This window comes from Hylobates moloch, unplaced genomic scaffold (genome assembly GCF_009828535.3).
Source record: "Hylobates moloch isolate HMO894 unplaced genomic scaffold, HMol_V3 SCAFFOLD_17, whole genome shotgun sequence".
Classification (NCBI taxonomy): domain Eukaryota; kingdom Metazoa; phylum Chordata; class Mammalia; order Primates; family Hylobatidae; genus Hylobates; species Hylobates moloch.
In genome coordinates, this window is record NW_026652292.1 from 83,810,617 (window position 1) to 83,834,845 (window position 24,229).

The following is a 24,229-nucleotide window of genomic DNA, read 5'->3' on the forward strand; positions in this document are numbered from 1 at the left end:
CACTCCAGCGCCCTAATTGGATATGGCTCCAATCTCCCCGCCCTCACACCTTGAGTGACAGAAGTTACAACCGCACACTTCACGGAATGTGGCGAGAGTGACAGCCGGGGGCCTCCAGGCACTTTCAGCCGGGGCTTTCTCTTCATGCTTGGCCTGGCACAGCCCAGGGGTCATTTTTTAACCTTGCGAAGTGTAAGGTGATATCCATTTAGAAATTATACACGCACGCACACGCAGACGTACACACAGACATATACGCGCGCACAGACACAGACGCGCGCACGTACGCAGTCTCACACACACGCACACACAGTCACAGACACGCACGCACGCACGCACGCACGCACAGCCCATCCTTCCTCCAGGCTCGCGAATCACCTCTCTACAAACCCTGCCTTCGGGGCCGCAGCCTGCAGGCCGACCTCAGTCCGTCCTCACAGAGCCTAGTTGGGTGCACAGCCTTTCCTGACGCGCGAGGAGCAGGTTCACGGGAGTCGGTCGCGCATCCCCAGCGCCCTGCGGGCCTCGCACCGGCTGGGGCGGTGACCCCGGGTGAGGAGGGCTTTGGTGCGGGTCGCCGTTGCTGAGAACACCCTCCTCCCCCGGAAGCGGGGTCCTGGGGGTCTGGGGGGCGGGTCGCTGACCGCTGTAAACAATAGGTCGGTGGTGTCCACGCAGCAGGCAGCAAATAGGAAGTGAGCGTCCGGTCTTTGGCCTCACCTTCGTGTCTGTAGAATGGGGGTGAGGGGACTCAGGACTTGGAGCGCTGTCGGGCGGGGCGGGGTGGGCTGAGAGTGTGTCTCCCTCCCCAAGCCCACCCGGAGCTGTGCGGGGCGGGACCGCCCCAGGACCCTCGGTTCCCAGCAGCTCCTGGGGGCCCCGCCGCCCCCACCCCAGGCCGCGCTGCGCAGCCCCAGTCCCCGCCGGCCCCACCGCGCGGTCGCTTTGAGGTCGGCCGGGGTCTGCCGGGCGATGGCGACGCTGCAGCCACTGGAGCCGGGGCCACCGGGGGTCTCGGCAGGACCTGGCGGCGGCGAGGACGCGGACCCTGGAGAGATGGGAGGGGCGCGCCCCAAGCCCGAGCCCCACCCGGACCCGGCCGCCGTCGGCCTAGCCAGGGCCAGGGCGGACACCGTGGGCGTCGAGGACGAAGCCAGGCCCGCGCCCCTGGGCGACCCGTTGAGCCGCTGAGCCCTGCGGGGTGGAGCCGGGCCAGGCCCATCCGCTCCGGGCGCGGGCAGCTGGCGTCGAGAGTGGGCCAGAACCCAGGACACGCCCAGGAGTCCGGCCTTATGGCGCTGCAGGGGCAGGGGAGCTGGGGCTGGGGACAGCGCCAGGGCCAACCCGACGCCAGCACCCCCGGCAGACCCCAGGAGCCGCCTGTGGAGAGACTGGATAGGTGCATTAAGCGATCAGAAAAGTCACTGGCTGGCCCTGTTGATGAGCAGAACGCTTTCAGAGAAGTGTATGCTTACGCAGTGCTTGGACAGCATTCGCGTAGTTTGACACTTGTCTGCTTGGGCAGATAGATGCTCACACACATAAGCTTGTTTTGTAGTTATGCAGGACTGTACTGTGGCTAAGTACACGGACTCTGGGTTCACATCCCAGCTACTCTGCTATTTCCAGCTGTGTGACCATGGGGAAGTTACTTGCCTGTGCTCAGTGTCCTCTGTAAAGTGAAGACAGCAGTATCTGCCTCATGGAGTCCCTTAAATGAGTTAATAGTGTAACATGTTACGGTGGCATGCACGCAGTCACCATCAGTAAATATAGCCTATTATGCCTGAACCCCAGATGGGCACATGTCCTTGAAAAGTCTAAAATTCAGGACTCTAAAATCCAGCCCGTGAGATCCTGGAATTCTCCAGTAGCATTCTAACGTCTCTTGGCTGCAGAATTGTATGCTGCTTCCCAGGGCTGGAAGGTGTGTTTGTATTAATACAGTGAAATAATACGGCCACCTGTCCACCTAGTTCATCCCTATAGTAGGCTAATAAGGTGATGTCAAAGCCTTGGCTGAGGCCCAGTCCTGGTAACCTTCCCTTCTCTCTTTCCTGCGTACTCTCTCATTTAGATTCATACATGCCCTGCAGGACGGCTTAACCTACAGGGAAGGCAGGAGGGTGAGGAGAGAAGGTGAGTGGGTGGGTGGGTGCAATTGTTCACTGAAGTTTGCTGCCTCTTGCCATCTGAACTTGTGGGCCCAGGCACTGGGTCTGGACCTGAGGGGGTCTTGTTCTCCCTTTAACTTTAAGCCTCAATTGGCAGCAATCACAGAGCTTCGTCCCTCCCTGTGAGCCTGTCAGGCTGTTTATGCTGGATGACATGCACCCCCCTGCCAGGAGTGCATAGTCATGGCCTGGCCAGGCAGCCATGGCAGAGGAGAAGAGTTTCAGCATCGACTTTATTGTGCTGCTGGGTTTTTTCTGCTGGCTCTCAGCACGTTTCTCATGAGCCATGATCAGCCTCAGGTCTATGGCACCTTCTGCAGCTGTGTCATGGTGACTGGGGACATCATCTGAAGCACGTGCCACTGCTACCCCAAGGCAGGTGTTGGTGAGGCTGGGTGGGGATGGGAGGGTTGGAGACCATGCCTCTATCTCATGCATCAACTCTTCATCCTTCAATCATCTCCTCATTCTTATTTTGACTCTGTTTACTTCTTTCTGCTCTCCTGAGCATTCATCCATCTATGCATCAGTTCATCCACCCTTTCAATCACCCATCCATTCATCTATTCGTCCATCACTTAGCAGAAGGGTTGATCAGAAGCCCTCAGGATCTGGAGCCATGAAACAGATACCATAGAGGAGACACGATGCAACACAACATATTACTCGTGTGCTTAGACTAAAAAGTCAATGAGTGCTTTCCACCTGCCAGGCACTCCTGCATTTAGAGTGCAGTTCTGCCCTTATTCTGATCTTTTTGGAGCCTTCTGTAGTTCCGTTTTATAGCAGAAAAAGCTGAGGCTCAGAAAGTGAGGTTCTATGACTGACTGGCCGAGTTTGGATTGGAGCTCAGATGTGTGAATGTAGGCATCATTCTCTTTCTTGAGTTCTCCACCCCAGGGCCCCAGAGCAGCTTAGCTTTCTGGGGTGGGTCAGGTCTAATCTTGATAGAATGCATTGAGCAATTCTCTATCTTTTGGAGTCTTAATGTATTCTTAGCCCTAGGAGTGATTTAGTGATGGGAAAGCACTGGTTTGAGAGTCGTGTGTTCTAATCCCAGTTGTGACCCAAACTTTGTGTGTGATGTTTGTCTTTCTGAGCCTCAGCTTTTTCATCTGCAAAATGGGACTTTAGCCTCTATTTTGCACAGCCAAACAGTACATAAATATCATAGAAGAGATGGGATATAAAAATATTTTGTAAACTCTAGAATGTTGTATGTAGTTGAAAGGCTGCCAGGTACTGATAACCTTGAGAAAAGAACATGTCAGCTCCCAAGTCAAGTCTCTTACTCTTTCATTTTTATTTTTAACTTTAGACACAAAAATGTTTCTTTTTTCTTGAACTACACACTTAAGAAGCTCCTATTGATAACCAAATTAATGTTCTTCTTTTGAAAATAATTTACAGTTTTTTGTTGAAGGTATTGTAAGAATCCATTTCCAGCTTTAAGGACAATTTCTCTCAGTTCCATTTATATTTATTTCTCTGGTTTTGGCTCTATACATTTGTGGAAATTTTACTTCCATTTTTGTGAATAATCTTTTTTTTTTGTTTGTTTGTTTGAGATGGGGTCTTGCTCTGTTGCCCAGACTGGAGTGCAATGGTGTGATCTTGGCTCACTGCAGCTTCTGCCTCCCAGGTTTAAGTGACTCTCCTGCCTCAGCCTCTCAAGTAGCTGGGATTACAGGCACACACCACCACGCCCACCTAATTTTTATATGTTTAGTGGAGATGGGGTTTCACCATTTTGGTCAGATTGGTCTTGAACTCGTGACCTCAGGTGATCCGCCTGCCTTGGCCTTCCGAAGTGCTGGAATTACAGGTATGAGCCACCGTGCCTGGCCTAATAATTATATTTCAATTAAAATCTAATTTTTAAAGGTACCAGTTTTTTATTCAATAAATATTTAACATATTCACTTTAAACTCTTAGGTGTTAGGTCTAAAAATGTTTAATGGCTTAAAATATTGTCTTACATATTGTATGAATGAAATACTACTGACTGTGATGGTCAGATTGTCTTTTGTTCATAGCTTTCTTTAAAAACTATATAATTATTTTTTATTTGTTCTTATTCAAATTCATTTTGTCTTACTTAAGTGTTGATAAATATAGAAGGGAGGCTTGGTTTGCCAGCTTTATGCATTCGAAAGTCAAATTGCAATATTATTAACATCATTTCTACTCAGTAACTAATTTGTCTCCCACAGTAAACATAAGTATTAACTAACACGATTATAGTCATATTCTCCATCTTAACAATGGAGTAAAATTTGTGTTATTTATTGATTAAGTTACAGCCGAGGCTGGAGTGCAGTGGCATGATCTTGGCTCACTGCAACCTCCTCATCCTCCCTGGTTCAAGCAATTCTCCTGCCTCAGCCTCCTGAGTAGCTGGGATTACAGGCACCTGCCACCACGCCCAACTAACTTTTGTATTTTTACTAGAGATGGGGTTTCACCATATTGGCCAGGATGTTATTGATCTCCTGATATTGTGATCCTCTGGCTTCGGCCTCCCAAAATGCTAGGATTATAGGCGTGAGCCAGCATGCCCAGCCTATTTTATATTTTTATTTCATATTATTTCATGTCAAGTACCTAGGATATAAACTTTTGTAAACCAGTATAAAATTAAAAAATGTCTTTTGCTTGAGCTCAGGAGTTCAAGACCAGCCTGGGCTACATGGCAAGACCCCATCTCTACCAAAACTACAAAAGTCAGTCATATGTGGTGGTGCATGCCTGTGGTCCCTGCTACTCAGGAGGCTGAGGCAGGAGGATCCCTTGAACCCAGGAGGCAGAGGTTGGAGTGAGCCAAGATCATCATGCTGCACTGCAGATTGGGTGACAGAGCAAGATGGTGTCTCAGAAAATAAATAAATGTCCAGACCTGCATGATGGCTCACGCCTGTAATCCCAGCACTTTGGGAGGCCAAAGCGGGCAGATCACCTGAGGTCAGGAGCTCAAGACCAGCCTGGCCAACATGGCGAAACCCCGTCTCTACTAAAAATACAAAAATTAGCTGGGCGTGGTGGTGGGCACTTGTAATCCCAGCTACTTGGGAGGCTGAGGCAGGAGAATCACTTGAACCCAGGAGGCAGAGACTGCAGTGAGCCGAAATCGCGCCAATGCACTCCAGTCTAGGTGACAAGAGCAAGACACTGTCTAAAAAACAAAAACAAAAACAAAACCCTTGATAGGCAAAGATTATGATAGTGATGTTATAGTTACAATGTTATAGTAATCAAAGAATACAGTACTACCATAGGAATTGATTTATGTAGATTAAAAGAATAAAAGTTGAAGGTATTGATTTGAGGTAAAAATAATTCTGTCAAAGATGCCAAGAAATTCCAGTGGAGGAAATTTGCTCAACAAATAATGCTGAGAAATCAGTTTTCAACGTGCAAAAATGAAGAATAGACATCCATATATATTAAATGAGAGTAAGCGAATACCCATATAACAAGAGAAAGTATTAATTAAATTATTTTTACATAGAAAAGCTCAGTTTCAAATTGCATTAATTCTGAATTTCACCGACATTTAATAAAAATGAGTTTCACATAAACTTTCATCAATAGCAGAGGTAACATTTTTCTATTAATTTACTAGCCAGGGGTACTGTGATAGCAAAGCCAGACAAAAGAATCACAAGTAAAGAAGACTATGGACTAAAATTCCATATAAATATAGAATTCCTGATGAAGTTATTAGAAATGTTAGCACACAGCTGGGCATGGTGGCTCACGCCTGTAATCCAGCACTTTGGGAGGCTGAGGCAGGCAGATCATGAGGTCAAGAGATCAAGGTCATCCTGGCCAACATAGTGGAACCTTGTCTCTACTAAAAATACAAAAATTAGCTGGGCATGGTGGCGTGCACCTGTAGTCCCAGCTGCGTGGGAGGCTGAGGCAGGAGAATCGCATGAACCCAGGAGGCGGAAGTTGCAGTGAGCCAAGATTGTGCCACTGCACTCCAGTCTGGGTGACAGAGCAAGACTCCATCTCAAAAAAAAAAAAAAAAAGAAATGTTGGCACACTAAATCCAGCAACATGTAACACTGATTACATACCACAACCAAGCAATAGTTTGTCACGAATGAAGTGTTGGCTTAATATTTTTAAAATCAACCAAAATATTACAAAATGTTACTTGAACAATAGAAAAAAGTGTCAATGTAAATAGACACAAAAAGTGTAACAAATCCAGCACCCATTCATGATAAAACACTCAGAAATCTATTAGAAAGGAACTTGTAAGACCTGCTAAAAAGCATCTATAAGAAATCAATAGCTGGCCAGTCACGGTGGCTCACATCTGTAATCCCAGCACTTTGGGAGGCAGAGGCAGGCAGATCACGAGGTCAGGAGTTTGAGACCAGCCTGACCAACATGGTGAAACCCCCATCTCTACTAAAAATACAAAAATTAGCCAGGCGTGGTGGTGTGTGCCTGTAATCCCAGCTACTCAGGAGGCTGAGGCAGGAGAATCGCTTGAACCTGCAAGGCAGAGGTTGCAGTGAGCTGAGATTGAGCCACTGCACTCCAGCCTAGGCAACAGAGTAAGACTCCGTCTCAAAAAAAAAAAAAAAAGAAATCAATAGCTAATAGTATACTTAACGGTAGATGATTGCAGGCTGTATCTGTAAGTTTAAAAATGGAACAAGAATGTATGCTTTTTCCACTCTGTTTTTACACTGTTGTGGAAGTATTAGCCAGAAAAGTATACTAGAAAAATAAATAAAATCTTCAGATTAGAAAAGAAGTAGGATACTATTTTCTTGCCATAATATTGGATTAAAAACTATGATAAATTAACCAAAAACGTACTTCAGTTAATAAAAAATTTTATTAATGTCACAAAATACAAGATTAATAGACAAGGTTAAATAAATCTTTTATATAACAGTAATCAACATACTGAAAATTAAGGACAAAATGTAATAATAATATCATAAAAACCATTTAGGTATGTGGGCAGCAAGCCACCCAGGTGCCCAGGCAAGAGATCGAGGGCACGAGCTGTTCCAGTGTAATAACATATATAAAATAACAAGAGTTATACTAGATATAGATCATAGATATGATTATATATGAATATCATTAATCATTAGTTTGTAGCAATTACTGTTTATTCCAGTATTATAATAATCCTTGCTCTATAATTATAACCTAGGAAAAACCAGGCCATACAGAGATAGGAGCTGAAGGGGCACGGCGAGAAGTCACCAGAAGACAAGAGTGCAAGCCTTCTGTCACGCCCAGACAGGGCCACTAGAGGGCTCCTTGGTCTAGCGGTAACCCCAGCGTCTGGGAAGATGCCCGTTACCAAGCAAACCGTGGTCTAGCTGTAGCATCAGTGCCAAGGAAAAGCACCCGCTACTTAGCAGACCAGGAAAGGGAGTCTCCCTTTCCCCAGGGGAGTTTAGAGAAGACTCTGTTCCACCACCTCTTGTGGAGGGCCTGACATCAGTTAGGCCCGCCCGCAGTTATCTGGAGGCCTAACCATCTCACTGTGATGCTGTGCTTCAGCGGTCATGCTCCTGTTTCACTTTTTTTTTTTTTTTTGAGATGGAGTCCCGCTCTGTCACCCAGGCTGGAGTACAGTGGCGCAATCTCGGCTCACTGCAAGCTCCGCCTCCCGGGTTCACGCCATTCTCCTGCCTCAGCCTCTCCGAGTAGCTGGGACTACAGGCGCCCGCCACTACGCCCGGCTAATTTTTTTGTATTTTTTAGTAGAGACGGGGTTTCACCGTGGTCTCGATCTCCTGACCTCGTGATCTGCCCGCCTTGGCCTCCCAAAGTGCTGGGATTACAAGCGTGAGCTGCCGTGCCCGGCCTCCTGTTTCACTTTCATGTTCCACTCTACACCTGGCTCCACCCTCTAGATAGCAATAGCAAAATTAGTGAAAGTACTAAAGTCTTTGATCTTTCTGAAAAGAGCATAAAAGAAATAATGACGTAAGCTGTCCTCTCTCTCTCTGCTTCGGCTACCTAACAGGGAAGGGCCCCCTGTCCAGTGGACACATGACCCACGTGACCTTATCAATCACTGGAGATGACTCACGCTCTTTACCTTGCCCCTTTTGCTTTGTATCCAATAAATAATAGGGCAGCCAGGCATTCAGGGCCACTACCAGTCTCTGCATCTTGGTGGTAGTAGTCCCCCGGGCCCAGCTGTCTTTTCTTTTATCTCTTTGTCTGGTGTCTTTATTTCTACCATCTCTCATCTCCGCACACGGAGAGAAAAACCCACAGACTCTGTGGGGCTGGTCCCTACATAGGTATATATATTTGAGACAGAGTTTCACTCTTGTTGTCCAGGCTGGAGTGTGATTCATAATCTCGGCTCACTGCAAGCTCTGCCTCCCGGGGTCACGCCATTCTCCTGCCTCAGCCTCCCGAGTAGCTGGGACTACAGGCACCCGCCACCACGCCTGGCTAATTTTTTGTATTTTTAGTAGAGACGGGGTTTCACCGTGTTAGCCAGGATGGTCTCGATCTCCTGACCTCGTGATCCGCCCGCCTCGGCCTCCCAAAGTGCTGGGATTACAGGCATGAGCCACCGCGCCCAGCCGAAAGAAAAATATCTTAAGGGCAGCTAGAGAGTAAGGCAAGGCCACCTACAAAGAAAAGCTCATCAGACTAACAGCAGACCTTGTGGGGGTTCAGACAGACTGGTGAAAAAAGTTTTAGTTCTAATAGCCATAAACCCTCTTGGAAGGCCTGAGGGTTTTGCACAACTTCGGTAATAGATCTGGCTGAAGGTGGCCCGGTCACTTTACCTTAAGTTACTAACTTAGGGCGCAAACACAAACAGATGTAGAGTAGTTTATCTAACTACCTTGTTTACTCATGTGGTCCTAAGACTAACCTTTGATCTACCTTGGGTGCTTAATTGCTTTCTACTCGAGAAGTTGGCAATGTCAATTACCTTCTAGTGGTGTTTACTCAAAGTTTTGTTATTTAATCTTTACCAAATAAATGCAAGTTTCCCTGGCTGGTTGGGGCAGCAGCTGCTACTCCCTACAGCACCTCTGTTAGTCTGTGAGGCAGCCTGAAACCTCAGCTGCACTGGCAAAGCAGAATATCTGTATCAGTGTACGTCTTTCATCCATCATTGAGTCAGGGTCAGCGGGTTGGACCCCCGCAAGACTTCTCACTGGAAACCCTACAAGCCAGAAGAGACAGAAATAACAGGCTGGGCACAGTGGCTCATGCCTGTAATCCCAGCACTTTGGGAGGCTGAGGCAGGTGGATCACCTGAGGTCAGGAGTTTGAGACCAGCCTGGCCAACATGGTGAAACCCCATCTATAATAAAAATACAAAAAATTAGCCAGGCATGGTGGTGCATGTCCAGCCTGGGCTAAAGAGCGAGACTCCGTCTCAAAAAAAAAAAAAAAAAGATATTTTTCTTTCATTTTGACCTTGGAGAATCTGATGATTACATGTCTTGGGAGTAATCTTCTCATAGAATATCTTAGTGGGGCTCTCTGCATTTCCTGCATTTGAATGTTGGCCTGTCTAGCTAGGTTGAGGAAGTTTTCCTGGATGATATCCTGAAATATGTTCTCCAACTTCGTTCAATTCTCCCCATTTCTTTCAGCTACCCCCATCAGTTGTATATTCAATCTCTACACAATCCCATAGTCTCTAAGGTTTCATTCATTCCTTTTTTTTTCTTTCTTTGTGTCTGCCTGTCTGATTTCAGGAAGACAGTCTTCAAGCTCTGAGATATTTTTTCCTCCGCTTGGTCTATTCTGCTATTAATATTTGTGATTACATTGTGAAGGTCTTGTAGTGTGTTTTTCAGCTCTATCACGTCGTTTATGTTTCTCTTCATACTGGCTATTTTGGCTGCCAGCTCCTGAATTGTTTTATTGTGATTCTTAGCTTCCTTGCATTGAGTTACAATGTGCCCATTTATCTCAGCCAAGTTCATTTGTATTCATATTCTGAAGCCTACTTCTCTCATTTCAGCCATCTCAGCCTCAGCCCGGTTCTGAACCTTTGCTGGACAGGTGTTGCCGTCAGTTGGAGAAAAGGGCACACTCTGACTTTTGAGTTTTCATCATTTTTGTGCCACTTCTCATCTTTGTGGGCTTATCTATTTCAATGTTTGAGGTTGCTGACCTTCGGATAGGGTTATTGTGGTTATTTTTTGTTATTTATTTGTTTTTCTTTTAACAGTCTGACCACTGTGTGTCGGGCTGCTGTGGTTTTCTGGAGGTCTGCTCCAGACCCTAGTCTCCTTGGTTTTTTCAGTATCTGGAAGTATCACCAGTTAAGGCTGTGAAACAGCAAAGATGGCAGCCTGCCCCTTTCTCTGGGATCTCCATCCCAGAATGCATACTGACCTGTTGCCTGCCTGAACACGCCTGTAGAAGGTGGCTGAAGGCTTTGGATTGGAGGTCTCACCCAATCAGGAGGAATGGGATCAGCAGCCTACTTAAAGAAGCAGTCTGGCTGTGTTTTGGTAGAGCAGCTGTGCTGTGTTGTGGATCCCTTCAGCCCTCAAGTGGTTTGGGCTATCCAAAGCCCACAGTCTGCACTAACTTACCTGCCCAAACAGCAAAAATGGTGGCCCACCCCACCCCCTGGGCACTTCATGCCAGGGAGAAATTAGAGCTCTATTGGCCTTAGAACCTGGGCAGAAGTAGATGGAGGCCCTGGCTGGGAGGACCCGCCCAGCAAGGAGGAATGAATTGGGGTCCCACTTAAAGAAGCAGTAAGACTATGCTTCAACAAAACAGCCATGGCATGCTGGGGAACCACCTCTGCCCAAAGCTGCTTGGACTCTCCAAACCCTCAGGCTTAAATGGCTTAGTCCCCCAAACGGCCAAGGTGGCAGCGCGCCCCTCCTCCCTGGGCATTCCATCCCAGAGAGAAATCAGAACTCTGTTCATAGAATATGGGTGGGGTGGCTGGAGGCCCCTGCTGGGAGAACTCACACAATGGGGGAAATGGATTGGGGTCCCATTTAAAGAAGCAGTCTAGCAACATTTTGGCAAAGCAGCTGTGCTGTGCTGTGGGGTCCCTTCCTCATTCAGATCATTTGGACTTTCCAAAGCCCACAGGCTGCAATGGCTTTGTCATCCAAACAGCAAATATGGCAGCCCGCCCCTCACCCAGAAGCTCTGACCCATCTCAGGCAGGTGCTACACTGTTACCAGTAACTGGCTGGAATTCCAAATCAGTGGGTCTTATATTGTCAAGTGCCATGGAAGTGGGATCCAACAAACTGATGCTGCTCAGCCTCCTGGATTCAGCCCCCTTCCTAGGGGTATGCACCAACCTCCCACCTTGCCTGAGTTGCGGTCATCTTTGTTGGATGTCCCAGGGCTGAAGTATGTAAAGCTCCTGGGACTCTGTGTGTCTGAGCAGCTGCTCTACCGAGACTCCACACAGCTCTGTGTGTCAGACCCAAGACCCTGGTGGAGGGGGCTCACAAGGGAATCGCCTGATGCAAGGGTTGCAAAGATCTCTGGGAGAAGTGTGGTTTCCTGGGGTTGCACATTCACTCACCATTTTTCTTGGCTGGGGTGAGGGTTCCTTTGGCTCTGTAGCAATCCTGGGTGGGCTCCCAAAATCAATTCTTATGGTAATACCGTATTGTTTGGTTAGTATAACATTTTAGTAAGAATTAATATCAGAAATAAATTTCATTTTTGTTTTCAAAATTCTCATGTGTGTTTGATTTTTTTGCATGTCTATATAGAATTTAGAAAGAGCAGCTTGTCAATTTCTATGAAAATAGCTGGGTGCGGTGGCTCACACCTCTAATCCCAACACTTTGGGAGGCCGAGGTGGGTGGATCACCTGAGGTCGGGAGTTCGAGACCAGCCTGACCAACATGGAGAAACCCTGTCTCTACTAAAAATACAAAATTAGCCAGGCATGGTGGTGCATGCCTGTAATCCCAGCTACTTGGGAGGCTGAGGCAGGATAATTGCTTGAACCCGGGAGGCAGAGGTTGCGGTGAGCCGAGATTGCGCCATTGCACTCCAGCCTGGGCAACAAGAGCGAAACTCCATCTCAAAAAAAAAAAAAAAAAAAGAAAGAAAATAATTTACTGTGAAATTTGCATTGAATCTGTAGATACATTTGCTGGGTATTTTGATCTTAATATTTCTCATTGATAACCTTGAATATTAGATGTATCTTTACTTACAGAGTTTTAAAAATTTCTTTCAGCATTTTAAATAATTTTCAGTGTAAAGCATGTGTACTTGCTTTTAATATATTCCTAGTTTTTATGATGTTATTATTTTTTTCATAATTTTTCAGTCTGTTGATTATGTTATATAAAAGTGTTATTTAACCTTGTTTATTAATCTTTTGTGACATTAATAAAATTGTTTATTAACTCAAGTACTTTTTGGTAAATTTATCATAGTTTTTTTATATAACATTATGGCAAGAAAATAGTATTCTAATTCTTTTCTAATCTGAAAGTTTTATTTATTTATCTAGTATAGTTTTCTGGCTAATACTTCCAGTACAATGTTAAACAGAGTGGAAAAAGTGTACATTCTTGTTCCATTTTTAAACTTACAGATACAGCCTGCAATCATCTACCATTAAGTATACTATTAGCTATTGATTTCTTATAGATGCTTTTTAGCAGGTCTTACAAGTTCCTTTCTAGTAGATTTCTGAGTGTTGTATCATGAATGGGTGCTGGATCTGTCACACTTTTTGTGTCTGTTTAAATTATCACCTTTTTCTATTGTTCAGGTAACACTTTGTAGTATGTTGGTTGATTTTTAAAATATTAAGCCAACACTGCATTTATGACAAACTATTACTTGGTCATGGTATGCAATCAGTTTTACATGTTGCTGGATTTAGTTTGCTAACATTTCTAATAATTTCATCAGGAATTCTATATTTATATGGAATTTTGGTTCGTAGTATTCTTTTCTTGTAATTGTTTTGTCTGTTTTTTGTTTTTGTTTTTGTTTTTGACAGAGTCTCACTCTGTTGCCCAGGCTGGAGTGCAGTGACGCAATCTTGGGTCACTGCAACCTCTGACTTCCTGGTTCAAGCAATTTTCCTCCCAAGTAGCAGGGATGACAGGCGTGTGCCACCATGCTCAGCTAATTTTTTATATTTTTGGTAAAGACGGGGTTTCACCATGTTAGCCAGGATGGTCTTGATCTCCTGACCTCATGATCTGCCCACTTCGTCCTCTCAAAGTGCTGGGATTACAGGCATGAGCCACCATGCCCAGCCATGGTTTTGGTATCACAGTACCCCTGGCTAATAGATTAATAGAAAAATGTTATCTCTGCTATTGCTGAAAGTTTTTGTGAAAAAATTATATTATGTATTTATTAAATATTGGTGAAATTTAGAATTTATGCAATTTGACACTGAGCTTTTCTATGTGAAAGTAATTTAATTAATACTTTCTTTTTACTTGTTATATGGCTATTCATTTACTCTATTTTATTTAATATATGTGTATGTATATCCATTATATTTGCATGTTGAAAACTGATTTCTTAGCATTATGTTTTGAACAATTTCTCCTATTGGAATTTCCTAGCATGATTGACAAAATTATGTTTACCTAAAATTAGTGTGTTTATTAATATACCTTCAATTTTATTCTTTTAATTTACATAATTCTATTCCTATGGTAGTACTATATTATTTGATTACTATGACATTGTAACTATAACATTACTATCATAATTTGTGCCTATTAAGACATTTATGTATGTATGTATTTTTTTTTTTTCAGACAAGGCTTCACTCTGTCACCCAGGTTGGAGTGCAGTGGCATGATCTTGGCTCACTGCAACCTCTGCCTCCTTGGTTCAAGGGACCCTCCTGCCTCAGCCTCCTGAGTAGCTAGGATCACAGGCACACACCATCATTCCTGGCTGCGTGTTGTAATTTTAGTAGAGATGGGGTCTTGCCATGTAGCCCAGACTGGTCTTGAACTCCTGAGCTCAAGCAAAAGACATTTATTTTTATTTCATAGTATTTTATAAAAATTTATATCTTAGGTACTTGACATGAAATGACATGAGATAAAAATATAAAATAAGGCTCTAACCCAATCAATGAATAACACACACTTTACTCCATTATTAAGATGGAGAATATGACTATAATCGTGTTAGTTAATACTTACGTTTACTGTAGGAGACAAATGAATTACTGAATAAAAAGGAAGTTAATAAAATTGCAATTTGACTTTGGAATGTATAAAGCAGGAGAACAAAGCCTCCCTTCTATATTTATCAATATTTAAGTAAGACAGAAAGTACAGGCTGGGTGCGGTGGCTCACGCCTGTAGTCCCAGCACTTTGGGAGGCTGAGGCGGGTGGATCACTTGAGGTCAGGAATTCGAGACCAGCCTGGCCAACATGGTGAAACCCCGTCTCTACTTAAAATACAAAAAATTAGCCAGGCGTGGTGGTATGCACCTGTAATCCCAGCTACTTGGGAGGCTGAGGCAGGAGAATCACTTGAACCCTGGTTTCACCGTGGTCTCGATCTCCTGCCCTCGTGATCCGCCCGCCTCGGCCTCCGAAAGTGCTGGGATTTCAAGCGCGAGCCACCGCGCCCGGCCAATAATAATATTTCAATTAAAATATAATTTTTAAAGGTACCAGTTTTTCTTATTCAATAAATGTTTAATATATTCACTTTAGGCCGGGCGCGGTGGCTCAAGCCTGTAATCCCAGCACTTTGGGAGGCCAAGGCGGGCGGATCACGAGGTCAGGAGATCGAGACCATCCTGGCCAACATGGTGAAACCCCGTCTCTACTAAAAATACAAAAAATTAGCCGGGCGTGTTGGCGGGCGCCTGTAGTCCCAGCTACTCGGGAGGCTGAGGCAGGAGAATGGCGTGAACCCGGGAGGCGGAGCTTGCAGTGAGCCGAGATCACGCCACTGCACTCCAGCCTGGGCGACAGAGCGAGACTCCGTTTCAAAAAAAAAAAAAAAAATATATATATATATATATATTCACTTTAAACTCTTAGGTGTTAAGCCTATAAATGTTTAATGGCTTAGAATAATGTCTCACACATTGTATGCACAAAATACTAATGACTATAATGGTCAGATTACCTTATGCTCATAGCTTTCTTTAAAGACAATATTATTTTGTACTTGTTCTTATTAAAGTATTTTCTTTTTTTTTTTTTTTTTTTTAGACGAAGTCTTGCTCTTGGCCCCCAGGCTGGAGTGCAATGGCGCGATCTCGGCTCACTGCAACCTCCGCCTCCCGGGTTCAAGCGATTCTCCTGCGTCAGCCTCCTGTAATCTGGGATTACAGGTGTGCGCCAGCACGCCCAGCTGATTTTTGTATTTTTAATAGAAACGGGGTTTCACCATGTTGGTCAGGCTGATCTCGGACTCCTGACCTCGTGATCCGCCGGCCTTGGCCTCCCAAAGTGCCGGGATTACAGGCGTGAGCCACCGCGCCCGGCCTATTAAGTTATATTAAGGCCATTACATCAATTAACTATTTTGGTGTACAACAACTGCATGAACATAAATAATGTTAAATGACTGTATAAGAAAGTTTGACTAATTAGCCATGGAAATAAATGGGAAGAATTTTTTTTAACTTTTAATTTAAAAGTAAACTTTAATGTCGAAAATGCAAATCTGGGGAAGGCAGAAAGATCACACACAAGACTGTCGCTTCACACTTGGAGGGTTGCACAGCTGCCGGGCAGAGGCACTGCTCACTTCCCAGACAGTGGGGGCGCCGGGCAGAGGCGCTCCAATGGGAAGAATTTTTAACCAGTAAACAAAAAATACCCATTAAATGGAAAGGTTTTAGGACTAAAATATGTCATTGAATTTATGAGAGCAGAAACCCAGCAGGTAGTATTTTCTAGGCATTGTAAATAACAGTCGAAGGCATCTACTAAAGTGAGTTCAACAAGTAATATCTATCTACATAAAACTTCTATAAGATTTAAAAATTAATTTCTGGATTAAATAGAAAATTCAAATAGAATTTGGATTCAGAAAAGTGTTCATGATGAAGCATGGTGATTGACGCCAAAACCCTGAATTTCAGTAAATAATCCTGAGAGTGTTATCTTAGTCATAGAGGAAAGTGGCATTCTGCCCATATTTAGGTATTATTCCTTTCAGTGGGGGTAGTTTTCAAAATTTTGTGAAAACATAAAATCAGTTTTTCTGTAGTAAAAACACACTCTATGAATTACTGTTACTTTATAGTATAATTGAGGGAAAGATATATTCTAAATAACTTGAAATTTTTCATGAGATGCTGTTGTCTGCCAAAAAAATTGTGAAATATTTTTGTCAGGTATGCTTTGTTGATATGTTTGCTGTTTGGGAAAATACATATTCTAGAAACTTTAAATTTAGAAAGCTAAAATTCTTAGGAAGTTACAATAACTTTTTTTTTTTTTTTTGAGACAGAGTTTCACTCTTGTTGCCCAGGCTGGAGTGCAATGGTGCTATCTCGGCTCACTGCAACCTCTGCCTCCCAGGTTCAAGTGAATCTCCTGCCTCAACCTCCCAAGTAGTTGGGATTACAGGTGCTCATCACCACGCCCAGCTAATTTTTTGTATTTTTAGTAGAGATGAGGTTTCCCCATATTGGCCAGGCTGGTCCTGAACTCCTGATCTCAGATAATCCGCCTGCCTCGACCTCCCAAAGTGCCGGGATTACAGCACTGCATGAGCGTGAGCCACCGCGCCTAGCCTACAGAATATATTTTCCAAATTAAAGTCAATATTCAGACTTGGTGACTTATAGTTTCTAAAATTGAAAACCAGATATAAGTCTTTGAATTCAGAAATGCAGTGTGTCAACAAAATAAATAGATTAAATACTGAAAAATAGCCAAGCTGCACGAGACCAGAGTAGAAAAAAACAGTATAAATCAGTGAGAGAAAAATTTTTTTACAAAGATGGAAGGAACATTTCCACAGCTACATAGAACAAAAACCAGAAAAAGAAATATAAATGAATCTGAGGTAAATTATCTTTAAAGCTAGAAATGAATACTTACCTGCAATACCTTCAACAAAAAAAGTAAATTAAAATATTTTCAAAAGAAAAACAGGGCCAGGCACAGTGGCTCAGTCCTGTAATCCCAGCATTTTGGGAGGCCAAGGCGGGTGGATTGCCTGAGCTCAGAGGAGTTTGAGACCAGCCTGGGCAACACGGTGAAACCCTGTCTCTACTAAAATACAAAAAATTAGCTGGTTGTGGCGGCATGTGCCTGTAGTCCCAGCTACTTGGGAGGCTGAGGCAGGAGAATTGCTTGAACCTGGGAGGGGGAGGTTGCAGTGAGCCAAGATTGCACCATTGCACTCCAGCCTGGGCAACAGAGTGAGACTCCATCTCAAAAAAAAAAGGGAGAGAAAAACATTAATGTTGTTATCAGAGCTTCTTAAGCATGTACTTCAAGAAAAAAGAAACATTTTTGTGTCTAAAGTTAAAAATAAAAATGAAAAAGTAACAGATTTGATTTTGGAGCTGACATGTCCTTCTCTCAGGGTTATCAGTACCTGGCAGCCTTTCACTACATACAACACTGTAGAGTTTAACAAAATTGTCTTCTCTTTAATCTCTTCTCTGATCTTTATACCCTGTGAGGCTGTGCAAAATAGAGGCCTGAGTCCCATTTTTCAGATAAAAAGCTGAGGCTCAGAAGGACAAAAATCACACACAAAGTTTGCGACAGAACTGGGACTAGAACACAAGGCTCTCATACCAGTGCTTTTCCCATCCTAAATCACTCCCAGGGCTAGGAATACATTAAGACTCCAAAAGATAAAGAATTGCTCAGGCCATGTGCGGTGGCTCATGCCTGTACTCCCACCAATTTGGGAGGCCAAGGCAGGCAGATCACGAGGTCAAGAGATTGAGACCATCCTGGCCAACATGGTGAAACTCCCTCTCTACTAAAGATACAAAATTTAGCCAGGTGTGGTGGTGTGCACCTGTAGTCCCAACTACTTGGGAGGCTGAGGCAGGAGAATTGCTTGTAACCAGGAGGCAGAGGTTGCAGTGAGCCAAGATTTTGCCACTGCAATTTAGCCTGGTGACAGAGTGAGACTCCATCTAAAAAAACCAAACAAACAAAAAAAGGAATTGCTTAATGCATTCCACCAAGATTAGACCTGACCCACCCCAGAAAGCTCTGGGACCCTGAAATGGAGAAATCAAAAACAAGAATGCGCTTACATTTGCACATCTGAGCTCCAATCCAAACTCTGCCACTCAGCTATAGAACCTCACTTTCTCAGCCTCAGCTTTAAAGCACTCATTGGCTTTTAGTTTAAGCACATGAGTAATGTGTTGTGCTTCCTTTCTTCTCCTCCATGGTGTTCGTTTCATGGTTCCAGATCCTGCGGGCTTCTGATCAACCCTTCTACTAAGTGATGGATGAATAGATGAATAGATGGGTGGATGAAAGTATGGATGGAAACATGGATGGATGGATGAATGCTCAGGAGAGCAGAAAGAAGTAAACAGAGAGTCAAAATGAGAATGAGGAGATGATTGAAAGATGAAGAGTTGATGCAAGAGATAGAGGCGTGGTCTCTAACCTTCCTACCCCACCCAGCCTCACCATCACCTGCCTTGGGGTAGCAGTGGCACGTGCTTCAGGTAATGTTCCCAGTCACCATGACATAGCTGCAGAAGGTGCCATAGACCTGAGGCTGATCATGGCTCATGAGAAACGTGCTGAGAGCCAGCAGAAAAAACCCAGCAGCACAATAAAGTCGATGTTGAAGCTTTTCTCATCTGCCATGGCTGCCTGACCAGGCCATAGACTATGTGCTCCTGGCAGAGGGGGTGCATGTCATCCAGCATAAACACCCAGACAGGCTTACAGGGAGGGACGAAGCTCTGTGATTGCTGCCAATTGAGGCTTAAAGCTAAAGGGAGAGCAAGACCCCAATCAGGTCCCTAGTCAGTCTTTGTTTGAGCCTTTACTGTGTGGCGGACACTCTGAGGTGTGGGCACTCTGAGAAACACAGGCTTCAGGGATGGATGGCATGCTGTCCTTATTTGTGGGGCACAGTATGGTCAGGGCTGTGCAACGTGCATGAGGTCCAGCATGTGCATGAAGCAAAGAGAGGGATAGAGGGGGTGGGGGCCGACAGGACAGATTCACAGACGGTGCCCTTGAGAAGGCAGTTAAAGTTCTTCTCCCAGGGCAGGGAATGACTTCCAGGCACAGAGTCCAACATGTGCAAAGGCACAGGGGCAAGTACCCACTGACACACAGCTGGAGAGAAAGCTCTAAATGCTGTGTGCAGGCTGCCCACATTGTATCCTCCTACCCAGACCTGCTCCTCTCCAAACCCCATCCTTCCAGTTAGTGATCCAGGCCACTGTCCTCACCTCCTCTCTCACACCCACCTCCTGTGGGCCCCACCTTCAAGACATAAGAATCCAATTGCTTCTCATCCCCCGTGACTACTCATCACCTGGTGTGAGCCCCCTTCATCCCTCTCCTCCTAACTGATCTCCACTTCCATTGTTGACCCCTGAAGTCCCTTTGCAACCCAACACTAGGTGAGATCATATCAATGCTCTGCACAGAACCATGGGCTGGCTTCCTGTCTCATCAGAGTAAAAGCCAAAGGCTTTAAGGTGACTCGGAGGACCCTGGAGAATTGGCCCATGTTGCCTGCACATCACTCCCCCTGAGCTTACCTCCCACCACACCTCCTCTCACTTGCTGCCCGGCAGCCACCCTGGCCCTGTGCTGTTCCTGGAACATACGGGCTCCCCAGTCCGCCTGCACCTGCTGTTCCTTTTGCCTGGACTGCTCTTCCTTTAGTTAAGTGCACAGTTCCCTCCCTTACCTCCTTCAAGCCTTTGACTAAATATCACCTTCACAGTGAGGTCTTCCCTGATCCACCTCTAAAGTTGCAGAACTACCTCCCCTGGGGATTTACTGTCTTCCTTTCTCAATCTGTTTTTCTCCACAGTCCTTATCACTATCAATCACACTTATATATTATTTATTCATCTTGTCTCTTATCTGTCTCTCCCAACTAGAACTCAAGCTCCCACAGGATGGGGGCATTGTTTTTGTTCACTGCTATATCCCCAGTGGCTGGAACAGGGTAGGCTCTGAACACATATGTGTGAATGAATTGATGGAGTCTACATACCTGGGAGAGGGAGCTGGGAAAGGAAATACAGGCAGGAAACCTCCTGGGTCTAAGGCATCTGACATTTTTCACAGAGGTTATACAGGGGAGAGAGAGGAATCAGACATTAATTTTCAGTTAGGGTGAGAAAGACTCAAGTGAGCAATACTTAGCATCTGGGGGAGTAGTAGGGGAGATTACTGACTGGGAGGGGCTGGGTTGAGGTGGAGTCGTCTAGGGGAAAGGATCACCCATTCACCCAGAAAACAACAGAAGCCCAGGAGGAGCCTGATTTGGTTTGGCTGCGTCCCACCCAAATCTCATTTTGAGTTCCCATGTGTTGTGGGAGGGACCCAGTGGGAGGTAATTGAATCATGGGGGCAGGTCTTTTCCATGCAGTTCTCATGACAGTGAGTATGTCTGATGAGATCTGATGGCTTGCTTATAAAGGGGAGTTTCCCTCCACAAGCTCTCATCTCTTGTCGGCTGCCATGTGAGATGTGCCTTTCAGCTTGCACCATGATTGTGAGGCCTCCCTAGCCATATGGAACTGTAAGTCCATTAGACCTCTTTCTTTTGTAAATTGCCCAGGCTTGGATATGTCTTTATCAGCAGCATGAAAATGAAAATGGTCTAATCCAGTAAATTGGTACCAGTAGAGTGAGACGCTGCTCAAAAGATAACCAAAAATGAAGTTCTGAGTAACAGGCAGAGGTTGGAACAGTTTGGAGGGCTCAGAAGAAGATAGAAAAATGTGGGAAAGTTTTAAACTTCCTAAAGACTAGTTGATGGGTTTGACCAAAATGCTGATAATGATATGGACAATAAAATCCACACTGTGGTGGTCTCAGATAGAGATGAGGAACTTGTTGGCAACTGGAGCAAAGATGACTCTTGTTAAGTATTAGCAAAGAGACTGGCAGCATTCTGCCCCTGTCCTAGAGATTTGTGAAACTTTGAACTTGAGAGAGATGATTTAGAGTATCTGGTGGGAGAAATTTCTAAGCAGCAAAGCATTTAAGATGTGACTTGGGTGCTGTTAAAGGCTTTCAGTTTTACAAGGGAAACAGAGCATAAAAGTATGGAAAATATGCAGCCTGACAATGTGATAGAAAAGAAAATCCCATTTTATGAGGAGAAATTGAAGCCAGCTGCAAAAATTTGCATAAGTAATGAGGATCCAAAAGTTAATCACCAAGACAATGGGGAAAATGTCTCCAGGTCATGTCAGAGAACTTTGTGGCAGCCTGTCCCATCACAGGCCCGGAGGTTTAGGAATAAAAAATGGTTTGTGGGCCAGGCCCTGGGTCCCTCTGCTGTGTGCAGTCTAGGGATTTGGTGCCCTGTGTTTTAGCCACTCCAGCTGTGACTTAAAGGTGCCAAGGTACAGCTTGGGCTATTGCTTCAGAGGGTGGAGGCCCCAAGCCTTGTCATCTTCTACCTGGTATTGAGCCTGCAGGTGCACAGAAGTTGAGAATTGTGGTTTGGGAACCTCCGTTTAGATTTCAGATGATGTATGGAAATTCCTGGATGCCCAGGCAGAAGTTTGCTGCAGGGGTGGGGCCCTCATGGAGATCCTCTGCTAGCGCAATGTGGAAGGCAAATGTGGGGTTGAAGCCCCTACAAAGAGTCCCCACTGGGGCACCACCTAGTTGAGCTGTGAGAAGAGAGCCACCATCCTCCAGACCCCAGAATTGTAGATCCACTGACAGCTTTTTGGTAGAATAATTGGGTTTCTTTGGAATAAATACCCAGTAATGGGATTGCCAGATTAAATGGTAGTTCTAAATTCTTTGAGGAATCTCCATACTGCTTTCTATAGTGGCTGAACTGATTTAAATTTTTACCTGGAGTGTATAAGTGTTCCGTTTTATCCACAGCCTCACCAACATCTTCCTTTTTTGACTTTTTAATAATTGCCATTTTGACTGGTGTGAGATGTTATCTCACTGTGGTTTTGATTTGCATTGCTCTGATGGTTAGTCATGTGGAGGATATTTTAATGTTTGTTGGGTGCCTGTAAATTCTCCTTTGATAAGTATCTGTTCGTGTTTTTGCTCATTTTAAAAGAGGCTTATTTTGTTTTGTTTTGTTTTGCTTGATTGTTTACACTTCTTACAGATTCTGGAAATTAGGCCTTTGTCAGATGCATAGTTTTCAAATATTTTCTTTCATTCTATAAATTTTTTGTTTACTCTGTGGATAGCTTCTTTTGCTGTGCAGCAGCTTTTTAGTTTAATTAGGTCCCATTTGTCAATGTTTGTTTTTCTTTCAATTGCTTTTGGGAACTTAGCCAAAAATTCCTTCCCAATTCTTTCCTAATGTCAGGAAAGATATTTTCTGGGTGTTCATGACCAAAAAATTCACATATATGTGTGTTTCTTTTCTTCTTCTTCTTCTTCTTCTTCTTCTTCTTCTTCTTCTTCTTCTTCTTCTTCTTCTTCTTCTTCTTCTTCTTCTTCTTCTTCTTCTTCTTCTCCTCCTCCTCCTTCTCCTTCTTCTTTCTTCTTCTTCTTCTTCTTGTTCTTGTTGTTGTTGTTCTTCTTCTTCTCCTTCTCCTCCTCCTCCTTCTCCTTCTTCTTTTTCTTCTTCTTCTTTTTGCTTCTTCTTCTTCCTCTTCTTCTTCTCTTCTTCTTTCTCTTCTTCTTTTTGCTTCTTCTTCTTCTTCTTCTTCTTCTTCTTCTTCGTCTGCTTCTCCTCCTCCTCCTCTTCCTCCTTCTTTTCCTTCTTCTTCTTTTTCTTTTTTTACTTCCACTTCTGTTTCTTCTTATTTATTGATTATGTATATGCCCACCAACAACATGCTAGTGTGAGCATCTCTGTGCAGATGCTCAAGTGTTCTTATGAGATGCCTTTCAACAGGTAGAATCCTTTATGCAAGAGCATGTAACTCTCAACTTCTTTTTTATTTTTAAATGTGGTTTCACTCTGTTGCCCAGGCTGAAGTGCAATGACACAATTTCAGCTCACTATGACCTATACATCCCAAACTCAACTGATCTTCTTACCTCAGCCTCCCAAGTAGCTGGAACTACAGGCTCAGACCACAACACCCCAGTAGTTTTTGCATTTTTTTTTTTTTTTGGAACAGAATCTCATTCTGTCACCCAGGCTGGAGTGCAGTGGTGCAATCTCTGCTCACTGCAATCTCCACCTCCCGGGTTCAAGCGATTCTCCTGCCTTAGCCTTCTGAGTAGCTGGGACTACAGGCATGTGCCACCATGCCTGACTAATTTTTGTATTTTTAGTACAGATGGGGTTTCACCATGTTGGCCAGACTGGTCTCAAACTCCTGACCTCATAATCTTCCCATCTCAGCCTCCCAAAGTGGTAGGATTACAGGCATGAGCCACCACACCCGGCCATTTTTTGCATTTTTTATACATACGACGTTTTGGCATGTAGCTCAGCCTGATCTGGAACTCCTGGATTCAGTCAATTCACCCACCTTCCCCTCTCAAAGTGCTAAAATTACAGGTGTGAGCTATCATACTTGGCTTCTTTCAACTCTTGATACATATTTTCAAATTACCTTTCAAAAGGTTATTGACCACTTATACACTTTACAAGTATGAAGAGTGTGTTTCTACTGCTCATAAAAAGGGACCATATTAGAAAACATTTAATTTCCCAAAGTGATGCTAGAAAAAACTCATATATTTTGGAGCTTTTTTTTCTAACCACATTGAAGTTGGATGCCTTGTGAAAAATGGCCTTTTTTTTTTTGAAATGGAGTTTCCCTCTTGTCATCCAGGCTGGAGTGCAATGGCACAATCTTGGCTCACTGCAACCTCCACCTCCGGGGTTCAAGTGATTCTCCTGCCTCAGCCTCCCGAGTAGCTGGGACTACAGGCATGTGCCACAAAGCCTGGCTAATTTTGTGTTTTTAATAGAGACAGGGTTTCCCCATGTTGACTG

General features: G+C 44.4%; 1 protein-coding gene across 1 annotated transcript in view; it reads left to right on the forward strand.

The window, feature by feature from the left end:
• Positions 1–24,229, forward strand: part of LOC131381648 (collagen alpha-1(I) chain-like) — a 29,920-nt gene that overhangs the window by 105 nt on the left and 5,586 nt on the right. The window contains exons 2-4 of the mRNA XM_058430113.1: positions 62–192; positions 366–542; positions 735–3,999. Coding sequence (XP_058286096.1) covers positions 62–192; positions 366–542; positions 735–1,529 — 1,103 coding nt within the window. The 3' untranslated portion in view covers positions 1,530–3,999. The remainder of the gene's footprint in view (positions 1–61; positions 193–365; positions 543–734; positions 4,000–24,229) is intronic.